This window comes from Delphinus delphis, chromosome 3, assembly GCF_949987515.2.
Source record: "Delphinus delphis chromosome 3, mDelDel1.2, whole genome shotgun sequence".
NCBI lineage: Eukaryota > Metazoa > Chordata > Mammalia > Artiodactyla > Delphinidae > Delphinus > Delphinus delphis.
The window spans coordinates 63,400,642-63,424,838 of record NC_082685.1 but is presented as its reverse complement, the minus strand read 5'-3'; the positions used below and the strand labels follow the sequence as shown (position 1 = coordinate 63,424,838).

The 24,197-nt window shown below is 40.7% G+C and overlaps 1 protein-coding gene across 1 annotated transcript; it reads left to right on the top strand.

Moving 5' to 3' along the window:
- The first annotated feature begins 22,378 nt into the window (after positions 1–22,378).
- On the top strand, positions 22,379–23,684 carry IL13 (interleukin 13). The gene is made up of 4 exons (XM_060008876.1): positions 22,379–22,549; positions 22,836–22,889; positions 23,125–23,229; positions 23,577–23,684. Exons 1-4 carry the CDS (start codon positions 22,379–22,381, stop codon positions 23,682–23,684), a joined length of 438 nt encoding a protein of 145 aa, XP_059864859.1.
- The last annotated feature ends 513 nt before the right edge of the window (positions 23,685–24,197 follow it).

Here is a 24,197-nt window from a genome sequence, read left to right as displayed (position 1 = left end):
CTCACTGAAAATCTCCATCCTCATGGCTGGTCTTTATTCAACCTGACTCCAGCTCACTGTGCAAACAGCCCTACCTGCTGTAGGCAATCAGTGATGATTAGTTAATATTGCAGCTGCCCAAGGCAGCATTACAAGGCCAACAAGAGAGTAACCAAGAAACTTAAAGAGAAACATGGAGGAAGTAGATGTCCATGGCAGCTTTGACAAGCTTGAACATGTTCCTAGGAGTCCAGAAGTTTGTGTGTACATCAGAGCTTTGTGCATACTCAGGGAAGACCTGAGAAGGCCCTAAGCACTGACCTCTGGCTGACCTTGAAACTACTTATGCAAGAAGTGAAGGCAAAGGCCCAGTTGTAAATTGCTTTCTGCAGCATCAACATGACTGAACAAACTGTCTCTCACACAGACAAAGCTCTTCAACAAAAGCTTGGAAATTTATTAGTTCAAGGCATTAAAAGAAATCTGTCCAATCATCAATATACCACTAAGCTGAGACTTCAGTGACCACATATGAGAAAGAATACAGCTTTACAAAATTGGTCCAGGAAAGTCACTAAACAAAGCAACAATTACAAACCCTGGGGAGAGGGTAATCTGATTTTCAGAGTTAATACATATTACCTTTTTTTTTTTTTTTTGCGGTACGCGGGCCTCTCACTGTTGTGGCCTCTCCCGTTGTGGAGCACAGGCTCTGGACGCGCAGGCTCAGCAGCCATGGCTCATGGGCCTAGCCGCTCTGTGGCATGTGGGATCTTCCCAGACCGGGGCATGAACCCATGTCCCCTGCATCGGCAGGCGGACTCTCAACCACTGCACCACCAGGGAAGCCCAACACGTATTACTTTAAATGTCCAATTTCCAACAAGAAATTATAAGGCATGCAAAGAAACAGGAATATATGGCCCATAAACAGAAAAAAAAAAAAAAGCAGTCAACAGAAACTGTCCCTGAGGAAGCCCAGATAAAGACTTTAAATCAGCTTTTATAAATATGTTCAAGGAACTAAAGAAAATCATGTCTAAAGAATTAAAGTATGAGAATGACATCTCACCAAATGGAGACTATCATTAAGGAAGTAGAAATTATTTTTAAAAGAACCAAATATAGAGTTCAAAAATACAATAACTGAAATAATTCACTAGAGGAGCTAAACGGCAGATTTAAAATGACAGAAGAATCAGTGAACTTGAAAACTGCTCAATTAAGATTATCCAGTCTGAGGAACAGAAAGAAAAAGAATGAAGAAAAATGAACAGAAAGTCAGAGACCTGAGACACTGTCAAGCATACTAACATACCAAGCCCACCAAGCTTAACAGGAATCCCAGAAGGAGCAAAGAGAAAGGGGCAGAAAGAACATTTGAAGAACTAGTGGCCAAAAAGTTCTGAAATTTTATGATAAATGTTAATTGTCATATCCAAGAAACTGAACAAACTGAAAAACCCAAATGAACCTTTCGGCCTACCCAATAGAATAAACTCAAAGACCCAACAGCTAACGTCATACTCATCAGTGAAAAGCTGAAAGCTTTCCCCCTAAGATCAGGCACAAAACAAGGGTGACCATTCTTGCCACTTTTATTCAACATAGTATTGGAAGTCCAAATAGGAAGAAGTAAAATTGTCATTATTTGCAGATAACATGATATTATAATAATAGAACACCCTAAACACCATTAAAAAAAAACCTGTTAGAACTAATAAATCAGTAAAGTTGCAGAATACAAAAGCAATATATAAAAATCTGTTCCATTTTTATATACTAATAGTGAACTATCAGAAAGAGGAATTAAGAAAACAATCCAATTTACAATTGCAATAAGAAAGCATAAAATACCTAGGAATAAATTTAACCAAGGAGATGAAAGACCTTTAATCTGAAAACTATAAGACATTGATGAAAGAAAACTGAAGATGACGCAAGTAAATGGAACAATATTCCATGTTCATGGATTGGAAGAATTAATATTGTTAAAATACTTCCCAGGGCTTCCCTGGTGGCGCAGTGGTTAAGAATCCACCTGCCAATGCAGGGGACACGGGTTCGAGCCCTGGTCCAGGAGGATCCCACATGCCGTGGAGCAACTAAGCCCGTGTGCCACAACTATTGAGCCTGCACTCTGGAGCCTGCGAACCACAACTACTGAAGCCTGCACACCTAGAGAAAGCCCACGCACAGCAATGAAGACCCAACACAGCCAAAAATAAATAAATAATAATAATAATACTTCCCAAAGCAACCTATAGATTCAATGCAATCCCTATCAAAATTCCAATGGCATTTTTCATAGCAATAGAACTAACAATCCTAAAATTTGTATGGAACCACAAAGCATCATGGAAGCATCATGGTCCCTAATCTCAAACTGTATTACAAAGCTATAGTAATCAAAACAGCAGTATGGTATTGACAAGAAAACAGACACATCATGGGACTTCCCTGGTGGTCCAGTGGTTAAGACTCTGCACTTCCAATACAGGGGATGTGGGTTTGATCCCTGGTCGGGAGCTAGGCTCTCACATGCCATGTGGTGTGTCCCCCCCCCAAAAAGCCAAAAAACAGATACATTAATCAATGGAACAGAATAGAGAGCCAAGAAATAAACCCACACATATATGGTCAATTTTATGACAAAGGAGCCAAGAATATACAATGGGGAAAGGACAGTCTCTTCAATAAATGGTGTTGGGAAAACTGTACAGCCACATTCAGAAAAATGAAACTGGACCACTGTCTTACACCATACACAAAAATTAACTCAAAATGGATGAAAGACTTGAACATAAGACCTGAAGCCAAAAAAGTCCTAGAAGAAAACATAGGTGGTTAATTCCTTGACATCAGTCTTGGCAACGAGTTTTTGGATTTGACACCAAAAATGAAGGCAACAAAAGCAAAACTCAACAAGTGGGGCCACATCAAAAAAGCTTCTGCACAGCAAAGGAAACCATTAACACAAAGAAAAGGCAACCTACCAAATGGGAGAAAATATTTGCAAATCATATATCTGATCAGGAGTTAATATCCAAAATATATAAAGAACTCATACAACTCAATAGCAAAAAAACAACAATCTGATTTTAAAAATGGACAGGTAATCTGAAAAGACATTGTTCCAAAGAAGACATTCAGATGGCCAACAGGTACATGAAAAGGTGCCCAGCATCACTAGTCATCAGGGACATGCAAATCAAAACCACAATGAAATATCACTTCATACCTGTTAGAATGAGTGTTATCAAAAAGACAAGAAATAACAAGTGTTGGCAAGGATATAGAGAAAAGGGAACCCTTGTGTACTGTTGGTGGGAATGTAATTTGGTACAGCCACTATGGAAAACAGTATGGAGGTTCCTTTAAAAATTAAAAATAGGATTACCATATGATCCAGCAATTCCACTCCTGGGTATTCATGTGGAGAAAACAAAAACACTAACTTGAAAAGATATATGTACCCCATTGTTCACTGCAGCATCATTTATAATAGCCAGGACAGGGAAACCACCTAAATCTTCATCAACAGATAGATGAATAAAGAAAAGGGTGGGGGGTGCTGTGTGCACACGTGTATAATTCAGCCATAAAGGAAGGAAATCTTGCCACTGCAATGACATGGATGGACCTTGAGGGCATTATGCTAAGTGAAATAAACAGAGAAAGACAAATACTGTATGATCTCACTTACATGTGGAATCTAAAATACAAACAAAAAAACAGCTCATAGATGAAGAGAACTGATTTCAGGTTGGTAGAGGTGGAGGATGGTGTGTGTGTGTGAGTGAAATGGGTGAAGGAGATCCTAAGATTAAAAATTCCAGTTGTAAAAAACTACAATGAGCTATCATCTCACACCAGTCAGAATGGACATCATCAAAATATCTAGAAACAATAAATGTTGGAGAGGGTGTGGAGAAAAGGGAACCCTCTTACACTGTTGATGGGAATGTAAATTGATACAGCCACTGTGGAGAACAATATGGAGGTTCCTTAAAAAACTACAAATAGAACTACCATATGACCCAGCAATCCCACTACTAGGCATATACCCTGAGAAAACCATAATTCAAAAAGAATCAAGTACCAAAATGTTCATTGCAGCTCTATTTACAATAGCCCAGAGATGGAAACAACCTAAGTGTCCATCATCGGATGAATGGATAAAGAAGATGTGGCACATATATACAATGGAATATTACTCAGCCATAAAAAGAAATGAAATTGAGCTATTTGTAATGAAGTGGATAGACCTAGAGTCTGTCATACAGAGTGAAGTAAGTCAGAAAGAGAGAGACAAATACCGTATGCTAACACATATATATGGAATTTAAGAAAAAAAATGTCATGAAGAACCTAGGGGTGAAACAGAAATAAGGACACAGACTTACTAGAGAATGGACTTGAGGATATGGGGAGGGGGAAGGGTAAACTGTGACAAAGCGAGAGAGAGGCATGGACATATATACACTACCAAACGTAAGGTAGATAGCTAGTGGGAAGCAGCCGCATAGCACAGGGAGATCAGCTTGGTGCTTTGTGACCACCTGGAGGGGTGGGATAGGGAGGGTGGGAGGGAGGGAGACGCAAGAGGGAAGAGATATGGGAACATATGTATATATATAACTGATTCATTTTGTTGTGAAGCTGAAACTAACATACCATTGTAAAGCAATTATACTCCAATAAAGATGTTAAAATGAAAAAAAAATTCCAGTTGTAAAATAAATAAGTCATGAGCATATAAGGTACAGCATAGCCACTATACTTGCATATTTGAAAGTTGTTAAGAGACTAGATCTTAAAAAGTTCTCATCACAAGAAAAAAAATTGTAACTACGTATGGTGATGTAACTAGACTTATTGTGGTAATCATTTTGCAATATATACAATTTTTGAATTATGTTTTATACCTGAAACTAATAATAATGTTATATGCCAGTTATACCTCAAAAAAAAAAAAAAAAACCCTCAAGAGATTGGCACTTAGATGCATCCTAGCCAAACTGTCAAAAAACAAAAGAATCTTGGAAGGAGCAAGACAAAGCAGTGAAAAAGCCTCAATAAAATTAACAGTTGACTTCTCCTTAGAAACAGTGGAAACCAGAAGTCATACTGGGATGACATACTAAAAAGGCTGACTGTAACCAAGAATTCTATATCCAGTAAAACTATCCTTCAAAAACAAGAAAAAATAAGATATTTTCAGATAAATAAAAACTAAGATAATTTGTCTCCATCAGACTTGCCCTACAATGCTAAAAGAATCCTTCAGGCTGAAATGAAATAAAACTAGACTTAAATTCACATGAAAAACAGCTCCAGTAAAGGTAAATACACAGGTAATATAAAAGTATAAATGTATTTTGGTTTATAATTCAGTTTTCCTATCTGATTTAAAAGATAACTGCATTAAGAATTAATTTAAACACTGTTGATGGGCTTATAATGAATAAAGATATAATTTATATGACAATAATAGTACGGGGGAGAGGGGAGACTGGGCTATATAGAAACTTTTGAAATAGAAATTAAGTTGATAGTCATCTAAGCTAAAATGCTAACTTGTAATCTCCAGGGCAACCACAAAGGAAATAATTCAAAAAACCTATAGTAGAAGAAACAAACAAACTTAAATGGTATACTCAAAATTATCTACCTAACACAAAAGAAAGGAGTAAAGGAAGACTAAGAAAAACAATAAAGGCATGAGACAGACAGAAAACAAATAGCAATTTAAAAAAATAGCAAAATTGCAGACATAAATCCTATATTATCAGTCATTACGCTAAATGTAAATGGACTAAAGATGCCTATCAGAAAGCAAAGGTTAGGAGAATGAGTTTTTCCAAAAAAAGTCCAACTGTATGTTGTCTATAAAAGACATGCTTCAGATACAAGGACACAAATAGGTTGAAAATAAAAGGACAGAAAAAGAAATTCCACACAAACAGTACTCAAAAGTGCTGGAGTGGCTGTACTATATCAGGCAAAATAGATTTTAAGACAAAAACTGTTACTAAAGACAGAGAAGGGCATTCTATAATGATGAAAAGTCAATCCATCAGGAAGATATAACAATTATAAACATATATGCACCTAACAATAGATATCTGAATGCAAAATATATGAAGAAAAACTGACAGAATTAAAGGAAGAAGTAGACCATTTCAACAGTAATAGTTGGAGACTTCATCACCCCACTTTCAATAATGGACAGAATACATAGAAGATCAACAAGGAAGTAGAAGACTTGAACAAAACTATAAACCAACTAAACCTAACAGACACCTGTAGTATATTTCATGTACAAAAGCAAGACACACATTCTTCTCAAGTGACATGGAACATTCCCCAGAACAGACCATATGTTATGCCATAAAACAAGTCTCAAAAAATTTGAAAAGATTGGAATTGTAAAAAATATGTTCTCCTACCACAATGGAGTGAGATTAGGAATCAGTAACAAAGAATTTGGGAAAGTCACAAATATGTGGAAATTAAAAGATACACTATTAAATAACTAATACGTCAAAGAAGAAATTGCAAGGGAAAAGACAAAAGATTTTGAGATAAATGAAAACGCAACACCCAAAACTTACGGGATGCAGTGAAAACAGTGCTTGAAGGGAGGTTTACAGCTGTAAATGCCTCCATTTAAAAAAGAAAAGTGATCTCAAATCAATAACCTAACCTTCCTACTACAGAATGAATGTTTGTATCCCCCCAAATTCATATTTGAAACTTAATCACCAATATGATGGTATTTGGAGGTGGTGCCTTTGGAAGATTATTAGGTCATTAGGGTGGAGCCCTAGTGAATGGGATTAGCGCCCTTATAAAAAAGACCCCAGAGTGCTTCCCTTGCCCCTTCTACCATGTGAGGATACAGCAAAAGGATGGCCATCTCTGAACCAGAAAGCTGGCCCTCCCCATACACCAAATCTGCCAGTGCCTTGATCTTGGACTTCCCAGCCTCCAGAACTTTGAGAAATAAGTTATTCTTGTTTAAGTCACCCTCTAGTATTAAAAATACCAGTCTATGGTATATTTTTTAACAGCAGCCCGAATCCGTTAAGACAGAAATAAGTACCAAGAGTAAGGTGTGCTATAACAACCCAGAGAATATAAAAATGGCCAATAAGCACATAAAAAGATGTCCAACATCAGTAATCTTCAGGGAAATGCTAAGCAAAGCCATGATTAGGTATCACTTCACATATGTTAGGATGGCTATCAAAAAAATAGAAAATGTGTTGATGAAGATGTGGAGAAACTGAAACACTTGAGCACTGTTTGTGGAAATGTAAAATGGTGTAGCCACTACGACAGTTCCCCAAAAATTAAAAATAGAATTACCATATGATCCAGCAATTCCATTTCAGGGTCCATATCCAAAAGAACTGAAGTCATGAGGTCATACTGATATAAACAAGTACTTAATTAGATAAATGAAAGAGGGATAAGGAACAGCTCTTCTTTATAGTAGAATTACAAATGACAAATGTAGAAGAGGCAAATAGAAAAATCACCATTAGGCAAATACCACAGTAAAAATTATTTCAGACAAGATCCACTGATGGGTGCTAATATTAGTGGGCACAAATTTGAAAAGAAACAGAATTTATATAGTCTCAAACTATCAATATATTTATTAACTAAAAAGAGAAAGTAACTTTATAGTGGAGAAACTTCGTAGAAACCAGTTTAACCAAGTGACAAAGGTCAACATCACCAAAATAAGACATACTGGCATCATGAATCCTGTGATGTGCACTGAGAACACAATTTCATTTCTGTGATATTCTTGCCAAAAAATTTTTAACTTCATTTCAGTTATGAGAAAACATCAAGATTGGAATTGAGGAACATTTGACAGCATAACTGATCAATACTGAAAAGTGTCATAGGTTATGAAGGACAAGAAAAACTAAAGAACTGTTACAGACTGCAGAAGACTAAGGAGAACTAATAACTAAATACAATATGGGTTCCTGAGTTAGATCTTGGAACAGGAAAAGGACATTAGTGGGAACACTGTTGAAATCAGAATAAGATCTAGGGACTCTGAAGAGTCCACCTTCCAATGCAAGGGCTGTGGGTTTGATCCCTGGTCAGGGAACTAAGATCCCACATGCTGCAGGGCAACTAAGCCCACGTGCCACAACTACTGAGCCCATGTGCCTCAACCAGAGAGGCCACACAGTCTGGAGCCCGCATGCCACAACTAGAGAGAGAAAACCTGCAAGCCACAACTAGAGAGAAGCCCACGCACTGCAATGAAGAGCCCACGTGCTGCAACTAAGACCCAACACATCCAAGAATAAAATAAATTAATTAATAAAAATAGAATAAGGTCTGTAGTTTACCTGATACTAGTAAACCAATTTAATTTTTCTGTTTTTTATAATTGCACTATGATTATTGTATACAATATGATATACACACACAGATTGTTGTGTGAATTATTTGCATAAAACATGTCTTTCACAGTAGGTTGAATATTTACAAAGGCAAAGATTTCATTTTTAGTTTAGGAATGAAGTACTTATACTGAGGTGTTATCGGTGTCAGGTCAAAGAGGTGCAAGGTTAGTGTTTCCTTCTCATTGCTTGTCTCTTTAATAAATTCTCTACATTAAAAACACATATTCCAAGTAAAAACAAGGGAATGAACACATAAACTCCCACCTGATAACCCGGTAAGATGAGAGTAACTGAATCTTTAAAAGGTTTAAACTCACCAAAATGGGAGAAAGGAACAATAGCAACAGCAGTTTAAAGGGTAGAAAGCAGGCTGACAGCAGACAGACTACTTGGATGACCCCCCAAAACTGAATCCTAAGCCAGCCATAGAGATGGTGAGACCTATTCTGATGTATAGATTCCTCAAATGCTCAGGAACAGGCAGAAGACCAAGTACCTCTGGATGGGGAGTGGTTAAAATAAGTTGGAACTTGGTTTAAGGAGCAGTTAAAGCCCCATTTCCACTCCTCAAAGATGAGTGACCCCACTCCAGCAGAAGATGGAAGTATTTTTTTCTCTGGAGAGGGTATCTAGACCAAGAAACACTAGGCACAGTTGAGAGGGGCCTAGCTGTGCTAAAATCAGGGCACTAAGTGAATAATTAACAGATGCTGGGACCCCCATGCCCAGCCCTCTACGCACCCTTGGCTGCCAAAATGCTATCAGCCAGGCTGGAGACATGGCGATTCTATTCTGGGGAAGTTGCACCTGCCACAAAATGACCTAAAGAAGCTTGTATGGGAAGGCCCCCAATGAAACAACAAGCCAATGGCCCTCTAGTGAACACCACCACCACTACCACCACACACACACACACACACACACACACACACACACACACTCAAGGCTTTCAATCTACTGTTAGTCTTCCACTCTTAAATATGATCAGGGAATCCCAGATCACATGATATCCAAGGAAAGTCCATAACATGAAAGAAAAAGATTAAAATAAATTTAAAAGAAAAAACATGGAGGAAATAGAGACTATGTATGGAGAAGGAAATTTTAAAAAAATACCAATTATCAGTAAAAATTTCAGATTGCTAAGAAAAGATATTCATCAATGAAATAAGAACTTGATGCAATTAGACACATGCATATTCAGAGAAAAGTATAACACCCTTGGGATGGAAGCTAATGTTATGGAAATATCCCAGAGAAGAGAAAATTTTTGAATAAAAAATAAGAGAAAAAGATAAAATTAGAGCACTAGTCCATGAGGTATATAATCCAAAAAATGGTAGTTCCAATAAGAGGGAAGAGATAGAACAGAGGAAAAAGTCATAAAACATTTAAAAAATATCCCAATCTAAGTGTGAATATAGAAATATCTTCTTATAAAAAGTGAGAAAAAGCAAGGTACAAAATGTATATAGGATGCTACCTCATGTGTGGAAACAAGATAAAAATAAGACCATATATTCATAGTTGCTTATATAAACTCAGGATACACCAAAAAATTAATAAAAATAGTTATTTGGGGGGAGGGTGTTGAGGCATTTCACTGAATTTTTTCATATATTTCATTTTGATTTTTGAGCCATGTAAATGGAATACCTATTCAAAATTAGAAGTAAAAATAAAATTACTCTGCAGGAACCAGTGTTGTGGTAGGGAAACTTGAACTATAACTGATGAGTTGCTGGAGACTCAGCATGATCAAGTCTGAGAGATAAAAACTCCAGGGGACCCAGTCATGGGGGGCACACTTTTGTGAGTTTTGCCTCCAGGATCTCACCAGGTCCTCACAGTGAATATCAGAGAAAAGTCACCTCATGCTTCAGGCAGGGGGAAGGGAAATGAAATATTTTGAAACATGCCAGAGCATTCTATTCTGCTTAACAAGTCTGCCCTCAGGAGAAACTATTTTATTTTTTTATTTTTGGCTGCGTTGGGTCTTTGTTGCTGCGCACGGGCTTTCTCTAGTTGTGGCGAGCAGGGGCTACTCTTCATTGCAGTGTGCAGACTTCTCATTGCAGTGGCTTGTCTTGTTGCAGATCACTGGGCTCTAGGCACGTGGGCTTCAGTAGTTGTGGCACATGGGCTCAGTAGTTGTGGCTCGCGGGCTCTAGAGCGGAGGCTCAGTAGTTGTGGAGCACGGGCTTAGCTGCTCTGCGGCATGTGGGATCTTCCCAGACCAGGGCTCAAACCTGTGTCTCCCACGTTGCCAGGCAGATTCTTAACCACTGCACCATAAGGGAAGCCCAGGAGAAACTATTTAACTAAAGCCTAACCTGCTGGAGTTTTATCAGAGCCTGACTGGCCTAAGAGAAGAGAAACACCGAGCTCCAGCTGGCTCTAGCCATTCTGTCCCACTGAAGGGTGAGGGGACTTAGAGGCATGTGTGAAGTTCATAGTCCAAAGGGACAGGCTCACTAAAAGACTAAGACCTACTACTCATAGGACTACAGAAAACTACGCCCCCAACATACACAATTTACCATCACATTAATTAAGGCATATTTACAGCAGTTCTTTTTACCCAATACATTATATCTGGCTATCAAGAAAAAATTATGACATACTAAAAGGCAAAAGGCACAGTTGGAAGAGACAGAGCAAGCAAGACAACCAGACTGAGACATGGCAGGGATGTTGAGATTATCAGATCAGGAATTTTAAACAACTATAAGATGCTAAAGGCTTTAATGGATAAAACAGACAAGATGCAAGAATGGATGGGCAATGTAAGCAGAGAAAAGGAAATTATAAGAATGAACCAAAAAAAAATGCTAGAGATCAAAAACAATGAGAAAAAATGTCTTTGTTTTGCTTATTAGTAGACTGGACGCAGCTGAGAAAAGAATCTCTGAACTTGAGGATATCTCATTAGAAACCACCAAAATTGAAAAAAGCAAAGGGAATAAAAGAGAGAGAGAAAAAAAGAACAAAATATCCAATAACTATGGGACAACTACTAAAGGAGTAACATAAGTATAATCAGAATTCCAGAAGAAGAAAAAGAGAAGGAACAGAAGAAATATTTGAAACAATAATGATGGAAAAATCCCCCATATTAATGTCAGACACCAAACCACAGATCCAGGAAGCTCAGAGTACACTGAGCAGGATAAATGCCCCACCCCCAACCCCTCTCTCCAAATACACGTAGGCATATCATTTTCAAACTACAGAAAGTCAAAGACAAAAAGCTCTATTTATTCATAGAAACCAAGACATGGAAACAACCTAAATGTCCATTGACAGATGAATGGATAAAGAAGACGTGGTACATATATACAATGGAATACTACTCAGTCATAAAAAAGAACGAAATAATGCCATTTTCAGCAACATGGATACAACTAGAGATGATCATACTAAGTGAAGAAAGTCAGAAAGAGAAAGACAAATACCATATGACATCACTTATATGTAGAATCTAAAGTATCCTGTGATAAGCCATAATGGAAAAGAATATGAAAAAGAATATGTATAACTGAGTCACTTTGCTGTACAGCAGTAATTAACACAACTTTGTAAATCAACTATATTTCAATTTAAAAAAACTCTAAAAGAAGCTGGGGGTGGGGGTGGGGGAGGGATGCCTTACCTATAGAAGAATAAAGATAACAATTACACTTGTTTCTCTTCAGAAATCATGCAAGCAAAGAGTGGAGTGAAATATTTTAAATGTTAAGAGAAAAAAAGAAAACACACCACCAACCTAAAATTCTGTACCCTGAAAAATTATCCTTCAGAACTGAAGGAGAAATGAAGACTTAACTCAAGTAAAAATTAAGGGAATCTATTGCTAGTAGACTGAACTTGTAAGAAATGACAAAAGAAATCTTTAGGGAGAAGGAAAATGATAAAACTCAGATCTGCATAAAGAAAGAAGGAATAAGTGAAGGTAAAATAAAAAACATTTATTTTTTCTTATTCATAATTGATCTCATAATAATTTGTTCAAAATAATAATGGCAACAATGTATTTGATTATATATGCTTTTATATAAATAAATAAATATCAATACACACACACACACACACACACAGTTGGTCCTCCATATCCACAAGTTCTGCACCCATGGATACAGAGGGCTGACTGTAAGGGACTTCAGCATCTGTGAATTTTTGTATCTGCAGAGGGTCCTAGAACCAATCCCCTGTGGATACTGAGGGATGACTGCACACATATATAAACATACATGCTTATGTATAAGTGAAATGAATGACAACAATGAAACGAGACGGAAGAGAGGAATCAGGATTATTTTGTTATTATAAGGTACTCACACTACCCATGAAGTTGTATAGTGTTATTTGAAAATGAACTTGGATTAATTGTAAATACATACTGCCAACTCCAGGGCACTCACTAAAAGAAATTAAAAAGTATAACTAATGTGTTAATAAAAGAGAGACAACTGAAGCATGTAAAATAATTAAAACCACAAAAGGCAGAAAAAAAGTGAAAGGCAAAAATAGCAACAAAGAACAAGGAACACATAGAAAACAGTAACAATTACGGTAGACATTAATTTAACTATATCAATAATCCTTTTGAACATCAATGGCCTAAATGCACCAATTATTTCAGAGTAGGTCAAGAAAAAAGACCTAAGTATTAATCTACTTTAAATATAAAGACATAAATAGAATAAAAGAAAATTGATGGAGAAAGATATACTATGATAACAGTAACCAAAAGAAAGCAGGAGTAGCGATATTAATACTAATAATGTGTTAATTTCAGACAGAACAGACTTCAGACCAGGGAAAGTTATCAGGGATAAAAAAAGGCATTACATAATGATAAAAGAGTCAATTCTCCAAGAAGACATATCCATCCTTAATGCGTTTGCCTCTAACAACAGAGGATCAAAATGTATGGGGCAAAAACTGATAGAACTGCAAAAAGAAATAGATGAATCCAGTATTATAGCTAGGAGACTTCAACACCCCTCTATCAGAAATGGAAAGATTCAGCAAGCAGAACTTCAGTAAGGACATAGTTGAATTCAACAGTACCATCAATCAACTGGATATAATAAATATCTATAGACTACTTCATCCAACAACAGCAGAATGTATATTCTTCTCAAGCTCGCACAAAAAGTTCACGAAGAACACCAAGACACCAATGCCTGCTGTCCTACCACAAGGAAATTAAACTAGAAATCAATAACAGAAAGAAAGCTGGAACACCTCCCCCAACTATATGGAGATTAAACAAAATACGTCTAAATAACTTATGGGTTAAAGAAGAAATCTCATGAGAAATTGAACAATATTTTGAACTAAATGGATATGAAAACATAACATCAAATTTTGTGGGATGTAGTGAAAGCAGTGCTTAGAGGAATATTTATAGCAATGAAAACATACAGTAGAAAAGAAGAAAGATCTAAAATCAATCATCTAAGCTTCTACCTTAGGAAATTAGAAAAAGAAGAGCAAATTAAATCCAAAGTAAGCAGAAGAAAAGAAATAATAAGAATTAGAACAGAAATCTATGAAATTGAAAACAGGAAATCAATAGAGAAAATCAACAAAATCAAAAGCTGGTTCTTTGAAAAGATCAATAACATCAATAAGCCTCTAGCCAGGTGAACTAAGGAAAAGGAGAGGACTCAAATTACTAATAACATAAATGAAAGAGCGACATCACTATAGATCCTATGGACATTAAAAGGATAATAAAGGAACAATATGAACAACCCTATAGTGCTCGCTTTGGCAGCACATATACTAAAATTGGAACAACCCTATGGCTACAAATTTGATAACCTAGATGAAAATGGACCAATTCCTTGAAAGATACAATCTGCCAAAACTCACACAAGAAGAAACAGGCAATCTGAATAGGCCTATATCTATCAAAGAAATTGAATAATACATAATAACCTTCCAAAATAGAAAGCACCAGGCCCAGAATTCATGGGGAATTCGACAAAATGTTTAAGAAAGAAATTAAATAAATTATCTACAATATCTTTCAGAACATGGAACTAGAGAAAATACTTCCTAACTCATCCTATGAGGCCAGCATTACCCTAATAACAAAACAGACAAAGATATTACAAGAAAAAAAGTACCAATCAATATCTGTGATAAAATGCAAAAATCCTCAACAAAATATTAGCAAATTGAATGCAAAAAAGGAACCAAAGAATTATACAGCACCACCTAGTGGGATTTATCCCAGATATGCCAGGCTGCTTCATATTCAAAAATCAATTAATATAATCCATCACATCAACAGGCTAAAGAAGAAGAATCACATGATCATACTAATAGATACAGAAAAAGCATTTTATAAAATCCACCACCCATTCATGATAAAACCTCTCAGTAAACTAAGAATAGAGGGGAACTTCCTCAATTTGATAAAGAATATCTACAAAAACCTATAGTTAACATCATACATCATGGTGAGAAACTTGAAGCTTTCCCACGAAGATCAGAAACAAGGCAAGGATATCTCCAATCACCACTGCTTTTCAATGTCATACTAGAAGTCCTAGCTAATGCAACAAGACAAGAAAAGGAAATAAAAAGAATACAGATTAGGAAGAAAGAAAGAAAGCCTTGTTGATGACATGAGAGCCTAAGTATAAAATCCAAAAGGATCAACAGAAACTCCTGAAACTAATAAATGATTATAGCAGGGTTGCAGGATATAAGTTTCATACACAAAAGTCAATCACTTTCCTATATACCAGCAATGAACAAGTGGAATTTGAAATACTGTTTACAGTAGTACCCCCAAAATGAAATACTTAGGTATAAATCTAACAAAATACATATGAGATCTATATGAGGAAAACTACAAAATTCTGATGAGAGAAATCAAAGAACTAAGCAAACAGAGAGATAATCCATGTTCATGGATAGGAAGAATCAATACTGTCAACATGTCAGTTCTTCCCAACTTGGTCTATGGATTCAAGCAATCCCAATCAATATTCCAACAAGTTATTTTGAAGATATTAACAAGATTATAAAATTTATATGGAGAGGCAAAAGATCCAGAATATTGAAGAAGAACAAAGTTGGTGGACTGACACTACCCAACATCAGGAATTATTATAAGGCTACAATAATCAGGACAGTGTGGTATTAGTAAAAGAATAGACAAATAGATCAATGGAATAGAACAGAGAGCCCATAAATAGACCCATATAAATATAGTCAACTGATCTTTGGCAGAGGAGCAAAGGGAATACAATGGAACAAAGATAATCTTTTCAACAAAAAACGCAGGAACTGGACACCCGCTGGCAAAAAATAAATAAATAGGGCTTCCCTGGTGGCACAGTGGTTAAGAATCTGCCTGCCAACGCAGGGGACATGGGTTCAATCCCTGGTCTGGGAAGATCCCACATGCCATGGCGGAGCAACTAAGCCTGTGCACCACAACTACTGAGCCTGTGCTCTAGAGCCCATGAGCCACAACTACTGAGCCCACGTGCCACAACTACTGAAGCCCATGCGCCTAGGGCCCATGCGCCTAGGGCCCGTGCTCCACAACAAGAGTAGACCCCGCTCTCCGCAACTAGAGAAAGCCCGCACGCAGCAACGAAGACCCAACACGACCAAAAATAAATAAAATTTTAAAAAATAAAAAATAAAATTTTATATATATATATATATATATATATATATATGAATCACAGACCTGAATGTAAAACACAAATCTATAAAACTTCTAGAAGATAGCATAGGAGAAAATGTAGATGACTTTGGGTTTGGTGATGACTTTTTACATGCAACACCAGAGGCATGCAGAGGCATGATCCATGAAAGAAATAATTGATAAACTGGATTTCATTAAAATAAAAAATTTCTTCTTTGCAAAAAATACTCTCAAGAGAATGAAGACAAGCCAGAGACTGGGAGAAAATATCTGTAAAAGACATCAGATAAAGGACTGTTATCCGATATATACTTAAAACTCAACAATAAGCAAATGAACAGCCCAATTTTTTTTTTTTTTTTTTTTTTTGCGATACGCGGGCCTCTCACTGTTGTGGCCTCTCCCGTTGCGGAGCACAGGCTCTGGACGCGCAGGCTCAGTGGCCATGGCTCACGGGCCCAGCCGCTCCGCGGCATGTGGGATCTTCCCAGACCGGGGCACGAACCCGTGTCCCCTGCATCGGCAGGCGGACTCTCAACCACTGTGCCACCAGGGAAGCCCGAACAGCCCAATTTTAAAAAGAGGTCAAAGACCTTAACAGACACCTCACCCAAGAAAATACACAGACGGCAAGTAAGCGTATGAAAAGCTACTCCACACCATATATCATCAGGAAAATGTAAATTAAAACAACAGTGAGATACCATTACATACCCATTTGGTCAAAATCCAAAACACTGACAACACCAAATTCTCACGAAGATGTGAAGCAACAGGAACTCTCATTCACTGCCGGTGGGAATGCAAAATGGTACAGTCACTTTGGAAGACACTTTGACAGTTTCCTACAAAATTAAACATACTCTTACCATATGATCCAGTGTTTGCATCCTTTGGTACTTATGCAAATTGAAAACTTACGTCCACACAAAAATTTGCACATGGATGTCTATAGCAGTTTTACTCATAACTGCCAAAACTTGATGCAACCAAGATATCCTTCTGTAGATAAGTGGATAAATAAACTTGGTACACCCAGACAACAGAATATTATTCCATGCTAAAAAGAAATGAGCTGTCAAGCCATGAAAAGACATGGAAGAAACATAAATGCATATTACTAAGTGAAAAAAGCCAATCTGAAAAGGTTACATAATGTATGATTCCAACTGTATGATTCTGGAAAAGGCACAACTATGGAAAAAGTAAAAAGATCAGTGGTAGCCACAGGTTAGGAGTGAAGATAGGGTGAATAATAGGTGGAGCACAGAGGATTTTTTAGTGCAATGAAACTACTCTCTCTCTATATATACACACACACACACACACACACACACACACACACACACACACACACACACACACATATGGCAATGGATATATGACATTACACATTTGTTAAAACCCATAGAACGTACAACACGAAGAATGAACCCTAAGGTAAACTATGGACTCTGGGTGATACTGATGTGTTCCTGTAGGCTCATCAATTGCACCACTCTGTTGGGCGATGTTGATTATGTATATGTGGGGTTAGGGAGTATATGGAAACTCTCTGTACTTTCTACTCAATTTTGCTATGAATCTAAAAAAAAATCTATTTTTTTAAAAAAGGAATGGCTTTACAATAATTTTTTAAATAAAATAGGAACAGAGGTTTAAAAAAATTTTTTTAATCAGAATGGCCATCATCAAAAAGTCTACAAATAATAAATGCTGGGGAGGGTGTGGAGAAAAGGGAACCCTCCTACACTGCTGATGGGAATGTAAACTGGCGCAGCCACTATGGAAAACTAAAAATAGAGTTATCATATGATCCAGCAATCCCAATCCTGGGCATATATCCAGAAAAGACGAAAGCTAATTTGAAAAGATACATGCACCCCAATGTTCATAGCAGCACTACTTACAATAGCTAAGACATGGAAGCAACTGAACTGTCCATGGACAGATGAATGGATAAAGAAGATGTGGTGTATATATACAATGGAATACTACTCAGCCATAAAAAAGGATGAAACAATGCCATTTGCAGAACATGGATGGACCTAGAGATTATCATACTAAGTGAAGTAAGTCAGAGAAAGACAAATATTATGACATCACTTAAATGTGGAATCTAAAAAACAGTACAAATTAACTTATTTACAAAACAGGAACAGACTCACAGACATAGAAAACCAACTTATGGTTACCAAAGGGAAAGGAGGGAGAGGGATAAATTAGGAGTATGGAATTAACAGATACACACTACCATATATAAACTAGATAAACAACAAGGATTTACTGTAGAGCACAGGGAACTATATTCAATATCTTTAAATAACTTATAAGGAAAAGAATTTTTTTTTAAGATTACATATACAACCAAATCACTTTGCTGTACATCTGAAACTAACACAATATGGTAAATCAGCTATATTTCAATAAAAAAGTTTTTTAAAGAAAGAAAATTTCCCAGAACTTAGTGACATGTTTGTTTGAAAGAGCCCACTGTGTCTGGCATCATAGATGAAAACAAAGCTACACCAAGAAACATCACTGTAAAATTTGGGGCATGGGAACCAAGAAATTTTCCTACAGATTTCCAGAGAGTTAGAAAAGATCTGGATACAAAATGCCTTTGGACTTCTGAAGATAGGAGATACTGGAAGATAGGAGGCAATAGCACAGGTATTCAAAATTCTGAAGGAAAATTATTTCCTGCCTGAAATTCTGTGTTTATTTGGATGTGTTACCCACAAGAAAGAGGAAGACCTGGGATGCAAGGAATAGGAGAGCCACATAGGAAAGAAGAGAAGGGAATTCCCATGGCAGGATGACAGGAGTCCTCAGCATGACAGCTGTACAGAAGTTGTCAGATGGCAGCTGTCCATGTCCGAGCAGGTCAACAGGCTCCAGGGGAGATTTTCTTGGGAAGATGAAATTGTGAAAATAACTGATTTACCCAAATCTGTAAAAAGGACATTCATGTAAGTGGCTGAGAATTTAGGATTAAATCACAGAGGAACATAGAAAAATTAAGCAAATGGAAAAAATAAGACAATTATTAGGAAAAAAAGTTTTGAGGGAAAATTAGTCTTAGTTAACTATATGTTTCAGCTGAGAATATATTAGCGTAATTATGTAAACAGTAAACAAAGCTTTTGGCCAACGCAAATTATGATCTACGCATATTGGTAGAATGAGAAAAAAGGAAAGATGCAGTGGAAGAAGGACAGCAAGGAGGAGAAGAATTAAATATTCATCGTAAACCACAGATACTGCCTACATTTGAAAATCGAGAAATCCAGAAACATGGAGGAGGTAAATACCAAAAGAAGCAGTTAAGGTCGTGGTTCCTCTGGAGAAGAGGCCAAGGGGGTAGAGGTGGGGAGCTGCCTGTCAACAACTGAAGGCTCTGAGATTTTATCCCACTTGCATGCTAACCAGTCAGCTTGCCACAGTTTCACGGAGGCTGGCAGAAGACACAAGACTCCTGCATCAGAGACAAAGAACAGATTGTTAGACACAGCACTAGTAGTATTATCTTTTATTTGGTTCCCTGAACCCCAGTTCTCACAGAGTGGTGCCAAGAGAGCCAGATGGTACCTGTACACACCGTGTAAGTACAGGAGAAGAAGCCTGAGCTGAGACAGCCTGAATTGCTAATAATGGACAGTAAGTCTGCCTGCCTTTTTTCTTCAGAGGAAGATGCTGTCTCTTCCAAGGTTGCTTGCTATGCAAACATGTCGAAAAAGACTGTAGGGAACAAAGTAGGGAAGTCAGTGCCTCACTCACAAGACGTGAAGACCAATGGAGGAATTCTCAAAAGTGATGTTTTTCTTAATAAACCTCCTCGAATTATTTGATTTTTTAAAAATTACATGCACGTATAACTTCCATAAAAATGAAAATTTACTTAGGAATTTTACATTATTAAAACAACTTGCCTGACACTCCTACTGATTGGGTATCTCTTCTTTCCAACGGAGAGCCAAAGTCGGAAAAATATTGGAAAAGGAAGTTTTCCAAAACTTCGCGCAGGGCGGGCTGGCCCCAATGAAGGGCGGTCCCAACCCCAGCTGTCCAATCTGTGCTGAGACCCAGGCGGTGAGGCCCGCGAGCCCGCCCTTCCCTGGCCTCGCATCGGGGAAGGCTCCTATACGCCCCGAGTGCCCGGTTCTGCACCTGCAAGACCCGGATGGGGCGGCCCAACGCCGTGGCTGGTGGAGAGATGCAAGCCACGTGTGTCAAGTGCCCGGAGCAGCACTTTTGTACTTGTGTTGATTGCAATGATCCGGGATGTGAACCAAGCCTCGATGAAAAAAAAAAAAAAAAAAAAAAAGCATCATGGTCCAGCTGACTAGCCAGCGGGGGCTCGTTCGGGGCTGAGGGCCAGAGCGGGTGTCCAGAGCACAGCGCAGGAAGAGGGGTGGGCAGCTCTGCCGTGTCGCCGCAGGATCCCCGGCCCCGGGGGGGACGAACGCGACATCCCCTCGCTTGTGCGCACACGCGCCCTGGCCCTGCCGGGCGCTCGGACCGCTCGCTCCCGCCCTTGCAGCTCCCTCGCCCGGCCTCTGACCCACACAGACCCAGGCCCGGGGGCGGGCGTGGGCGCTTCTCCGAGAAGCGGGTCTGCACTCCTACCCCTCCCTCCCCGGCCGAAGCCTTCGGCCACAGAGTGAGCCTGGCCCGCGCGGATCCCGTTTATCAGCCCCATCTCCCATTACATAAGGCGGCGCCTATCTCCAGGGCATCGCCACAACCTCGGGCCTTCTCCCACGCGCGGGGGCGCACCTGCCCACCGCTCCCCGCTTGGTTTTGCTGGTCCTAGAGGTGGAGGGGGGCGTTCCACTCATCTTGACGCAGCCCACGGTGGTTCCCCACTCCTTCCACCAACACAGGGACCCCCACGGGAGATGCTACTGACCCTATTCTGCAGATAAGGAAACTGAGGTCACAGAAGCAGGCGGCGGCGCTCCGGGCACTGGGGAGCCACTAGGGGCAGGGCCCGGCTTCCAAGCGTTAGGGCCTGCAATTGTGCTGGGAAACTTGGGGCTGGGAGAGAAGACAGGGTGGGAATCACGTTACCAGTGAGAGGAGAGGGTGGGCAAGGCCGGCAGGCTTCTAAGCAGGGGCGACAGCCCCAGCGTCCCCTGGAGGACCCTTGTGAGGAGGCTGAGCCCCATTGTCATTGGACAGAGAGGTAGCCTGAGCAGACAGAGAGGGCCGAGAGGGGGAGGCACTGGCTTAGGGGAGGAAGTGGGTGAGGGAGACTTGACATCAGCACCCAAGAGGCAAATGCTGTGGCCTCAGTTGCACGGGTTTCTGGAGGACTTCTGGAAAAGCGGGGAAATGGCTACATGCCAGTGTCCCTGCAGGGGGCGGGCTGCCCACAGGGGACCCTGGAGTGGGGGCAGGCCCAGGAGTCACACTCCACAGCCTTCAATCTGCAAGGGAAACTTGAGGCCTCGGAGGGCAGAGGTGGTCGCCCCAGGTCTCAAGTGGCAGTGGGAACAGTTAGTCTCCAGGGCTAAGGCTGGGTCCACCTCTTGCCGGCCCCACCCACTGAGGGTCTCCCAGCAGGACGGACCCACACTGAAGGCTGGGTGGGGCACCCAGTGTCCAGGCTGCGCGTGCTGAGAGTTATCAGCAAAACAACTTCTCAAAGGAAAGATCCCAGGAGGATCCCTGAGTCTGATTGGATCTTTCAATAGAGACCTGGGAATCTGCGGGGCCAACAGGGAATCAGGTGGGCCAAAAGAAGTGAACTTCACTCTTCTCCTTTTATCCTGTTTGAATTTTGTACCCAGAGCAAGTATTGTTTTGGTAATGTAACACACCAGTTCACTGAAAAAAATAAAACCCCCAGATTCCCACATCTGACAGACTGTGGTCACAGCACTGTCTGCCCAGCATTTCTGGTGACCTAAAGGGATCTGAGGACAGGAGCTGGGTGGGCACCTAGGGTAGACCATGGGCAAAAGTGCTGGATTTCCAGCTGGCACGGTTGACACCAGGCTGCCCTCAGGGCCCTCTCACCTACCCCACCAGGAAGCTCCTCCAGATCTTGGAAACGGCCCCAGAACCCTCTCAGTAATAAGTCTATAAGAAATCAAATTCTTTCCTTTATGTGACGCTGGATTTTCCACAAAGTAAAATCAAGATGAGTAAAGATGTGGTTTGTAGATAGTGTCCGACAAAGCGGAGACCAGGGTGTGAGGCATCACCACTTGGGCCTATAAAAGCTGCCACAAGAGGCCAAGGCCACAAGATACTCAGCTTAGGCCAGCCTATGCGTCTGCTTCTCACTCTTCCTGTGGCTCTAGGCTCCATGGCGCTCTGGTTGACTGTGGTCATTGCTCTCACCTGCTTTGGTGGCCTCGCCTCCCTGGGCCCTGTGCCTCCCTCTACAGCCCTCAAGGAGCTCATTGAAGAGCTGGTCAATATCACCCAGAACCAGAAGGTGAGTGCCTGCTGGCCAGGCCCTGGCTACGGCAAGCTTTGCACAAGGCTTGTCCCTTACTGGCTGTGTTACTCAGTTTTTCTCTCTCAGCTCCAAGACCCTGTACAACGGGTCTCCCCTGCTGTGCAGAGCAGGAACTGAAGCTCAGGAACACTGAAGGTCCCAGGCCTGCCCCTGCTATATGGGGATGCCTGTGGGGCCTGATCCCTGTAGAGACTTGGCCTGGGCTGGCTGGGCAGGTCTGGGACCCTGCCAGCACTCAGCTCACTGTGCTCTGCTCCCTCAGGCACCTCTGTGCAATGGCAGCATGGTGTGGAGTGTCAACCTGACAGCCAACATGGTGAGGACCCCTGGGCACTGGGGGGAGGTGGCTGAGGCTGCAGCCCTCTGCTTGTCTTTTCTGAGCCTTGCTCACACGGCTGGCGGTTCCAGGCAGGCTTCAAGAGCCAATCTCTACCCCTCATCATCTGGGCTCCCCACCACCCAGACCCACCTCCACCAGGCCTCCCAGCCCCCTCCCTCCTGCAGACTCACTGAATGTGCTGCCTGACCCCCCGGCGTTTTCGTCCCCACAGTACTGTTCAGCCCTGGAAGCCCTGATCAACGTCTCCAACTGCAGTGCCATCCAAAGGACCCAAAGGATGCTGAGCGCACTCTGTCTTCACAAGCCCTCAGCTGGGGTAAGGCCCCCCTGCCCACCCCGACCCTGCACCCACTTCTGCCAGGCCTGGGCTCACCCTGGGAGCTTCAGGGGAAGCTGGCTGAGCATCTGAGGCATGTGTCCACAAAGGGGTGGGCCCACTGTGGAAGCAGGGACGTGCCTTTGGGATTTCCAAGTCGTGGCCTGAGGGCTCCTGACTCCTACCTGAGTTTCAGTTCCACATCTGTAAAATGTGGGTAATAACAGTACTCACCTCATGGGGGGTTTTGTGGGGATTGAACCAGCCGGTCCCTGGAAAGCCCCTGGTAGATGCTGATCGTCCTGGTTCTGGCGTTCCACTAACATGCTGGCCTCTTTGCCCTGCAGCAGGTTTCCAGCGAGCACATCCGAGACACCAAAATTGAAGTGGCCCACTTCTTAAAAGACCTGCTCAAACATTCAAGGATCATTTTTCACTATGGAAAATTCAGCTGAAGCATGAAGAGCTAGCATTATTATTTGCAGAGGCAGACCCTGACCATCTAAGTTGCAGATTTATTTTTCTTTCAAATGTCAGAAATTTCTTGGGGAGACTGGAGGAGGGTTAGGGAGGGGGGTAAGGTTTCCTTAGCTTAGACCTGAGCCTGTGCTGCCTGCCTTGAGCCCAGCCAGTCCCACCTGCCCTGTGCCTTGGTGCCCGGGGCTCAGGCTGGTGGGCCTCCTCCATCTGGGGCTCTGAGCTGGGTGGACAAGGATGGACATTGCCCCACTTGACCTCCCCCTCCTCAGAACAAACTAGCGTTACAACGGGTGCCACCCTCGTCAGACAGCCAGTGGAAGAGCCACCTGCTTTACACCGGGGCAACTGAGGCAGACAGCAGCCCAGGCACATTTCTTCTTGGCCTTATTTATTATTGTGTGTTATTTAAACAAGTGTTTTTGTCTGTACTGGGGATAGGGAGGGACTGTTACTGCCAGAACTTGGAGCCAAGGGCCTGGAAACTTGGG

Coding starts and splice junctions, on each gene's coding strand:
- IL13 (XM_060008876.1), top strand. CDS start 22,379: ATGCGTCTGCTTCTCACTCTTCCTGTGGCTCTAGGCTCCATGGCGCTC. Junction 22,550..22,835: donor ATATCACCCAGAACCAGAAG/GTGAGTGCCTGC, acceptor CTGCTCCCTCAG/GCACCTCTGTGCAATGGCAG. Junction 22,890..23,124: donor TCAACCTGACAGCCAACATG/GTGAGGACCCCT, acceptor TCGTCCCCACAG/TACTGTTCAGCCCTGGAAGC.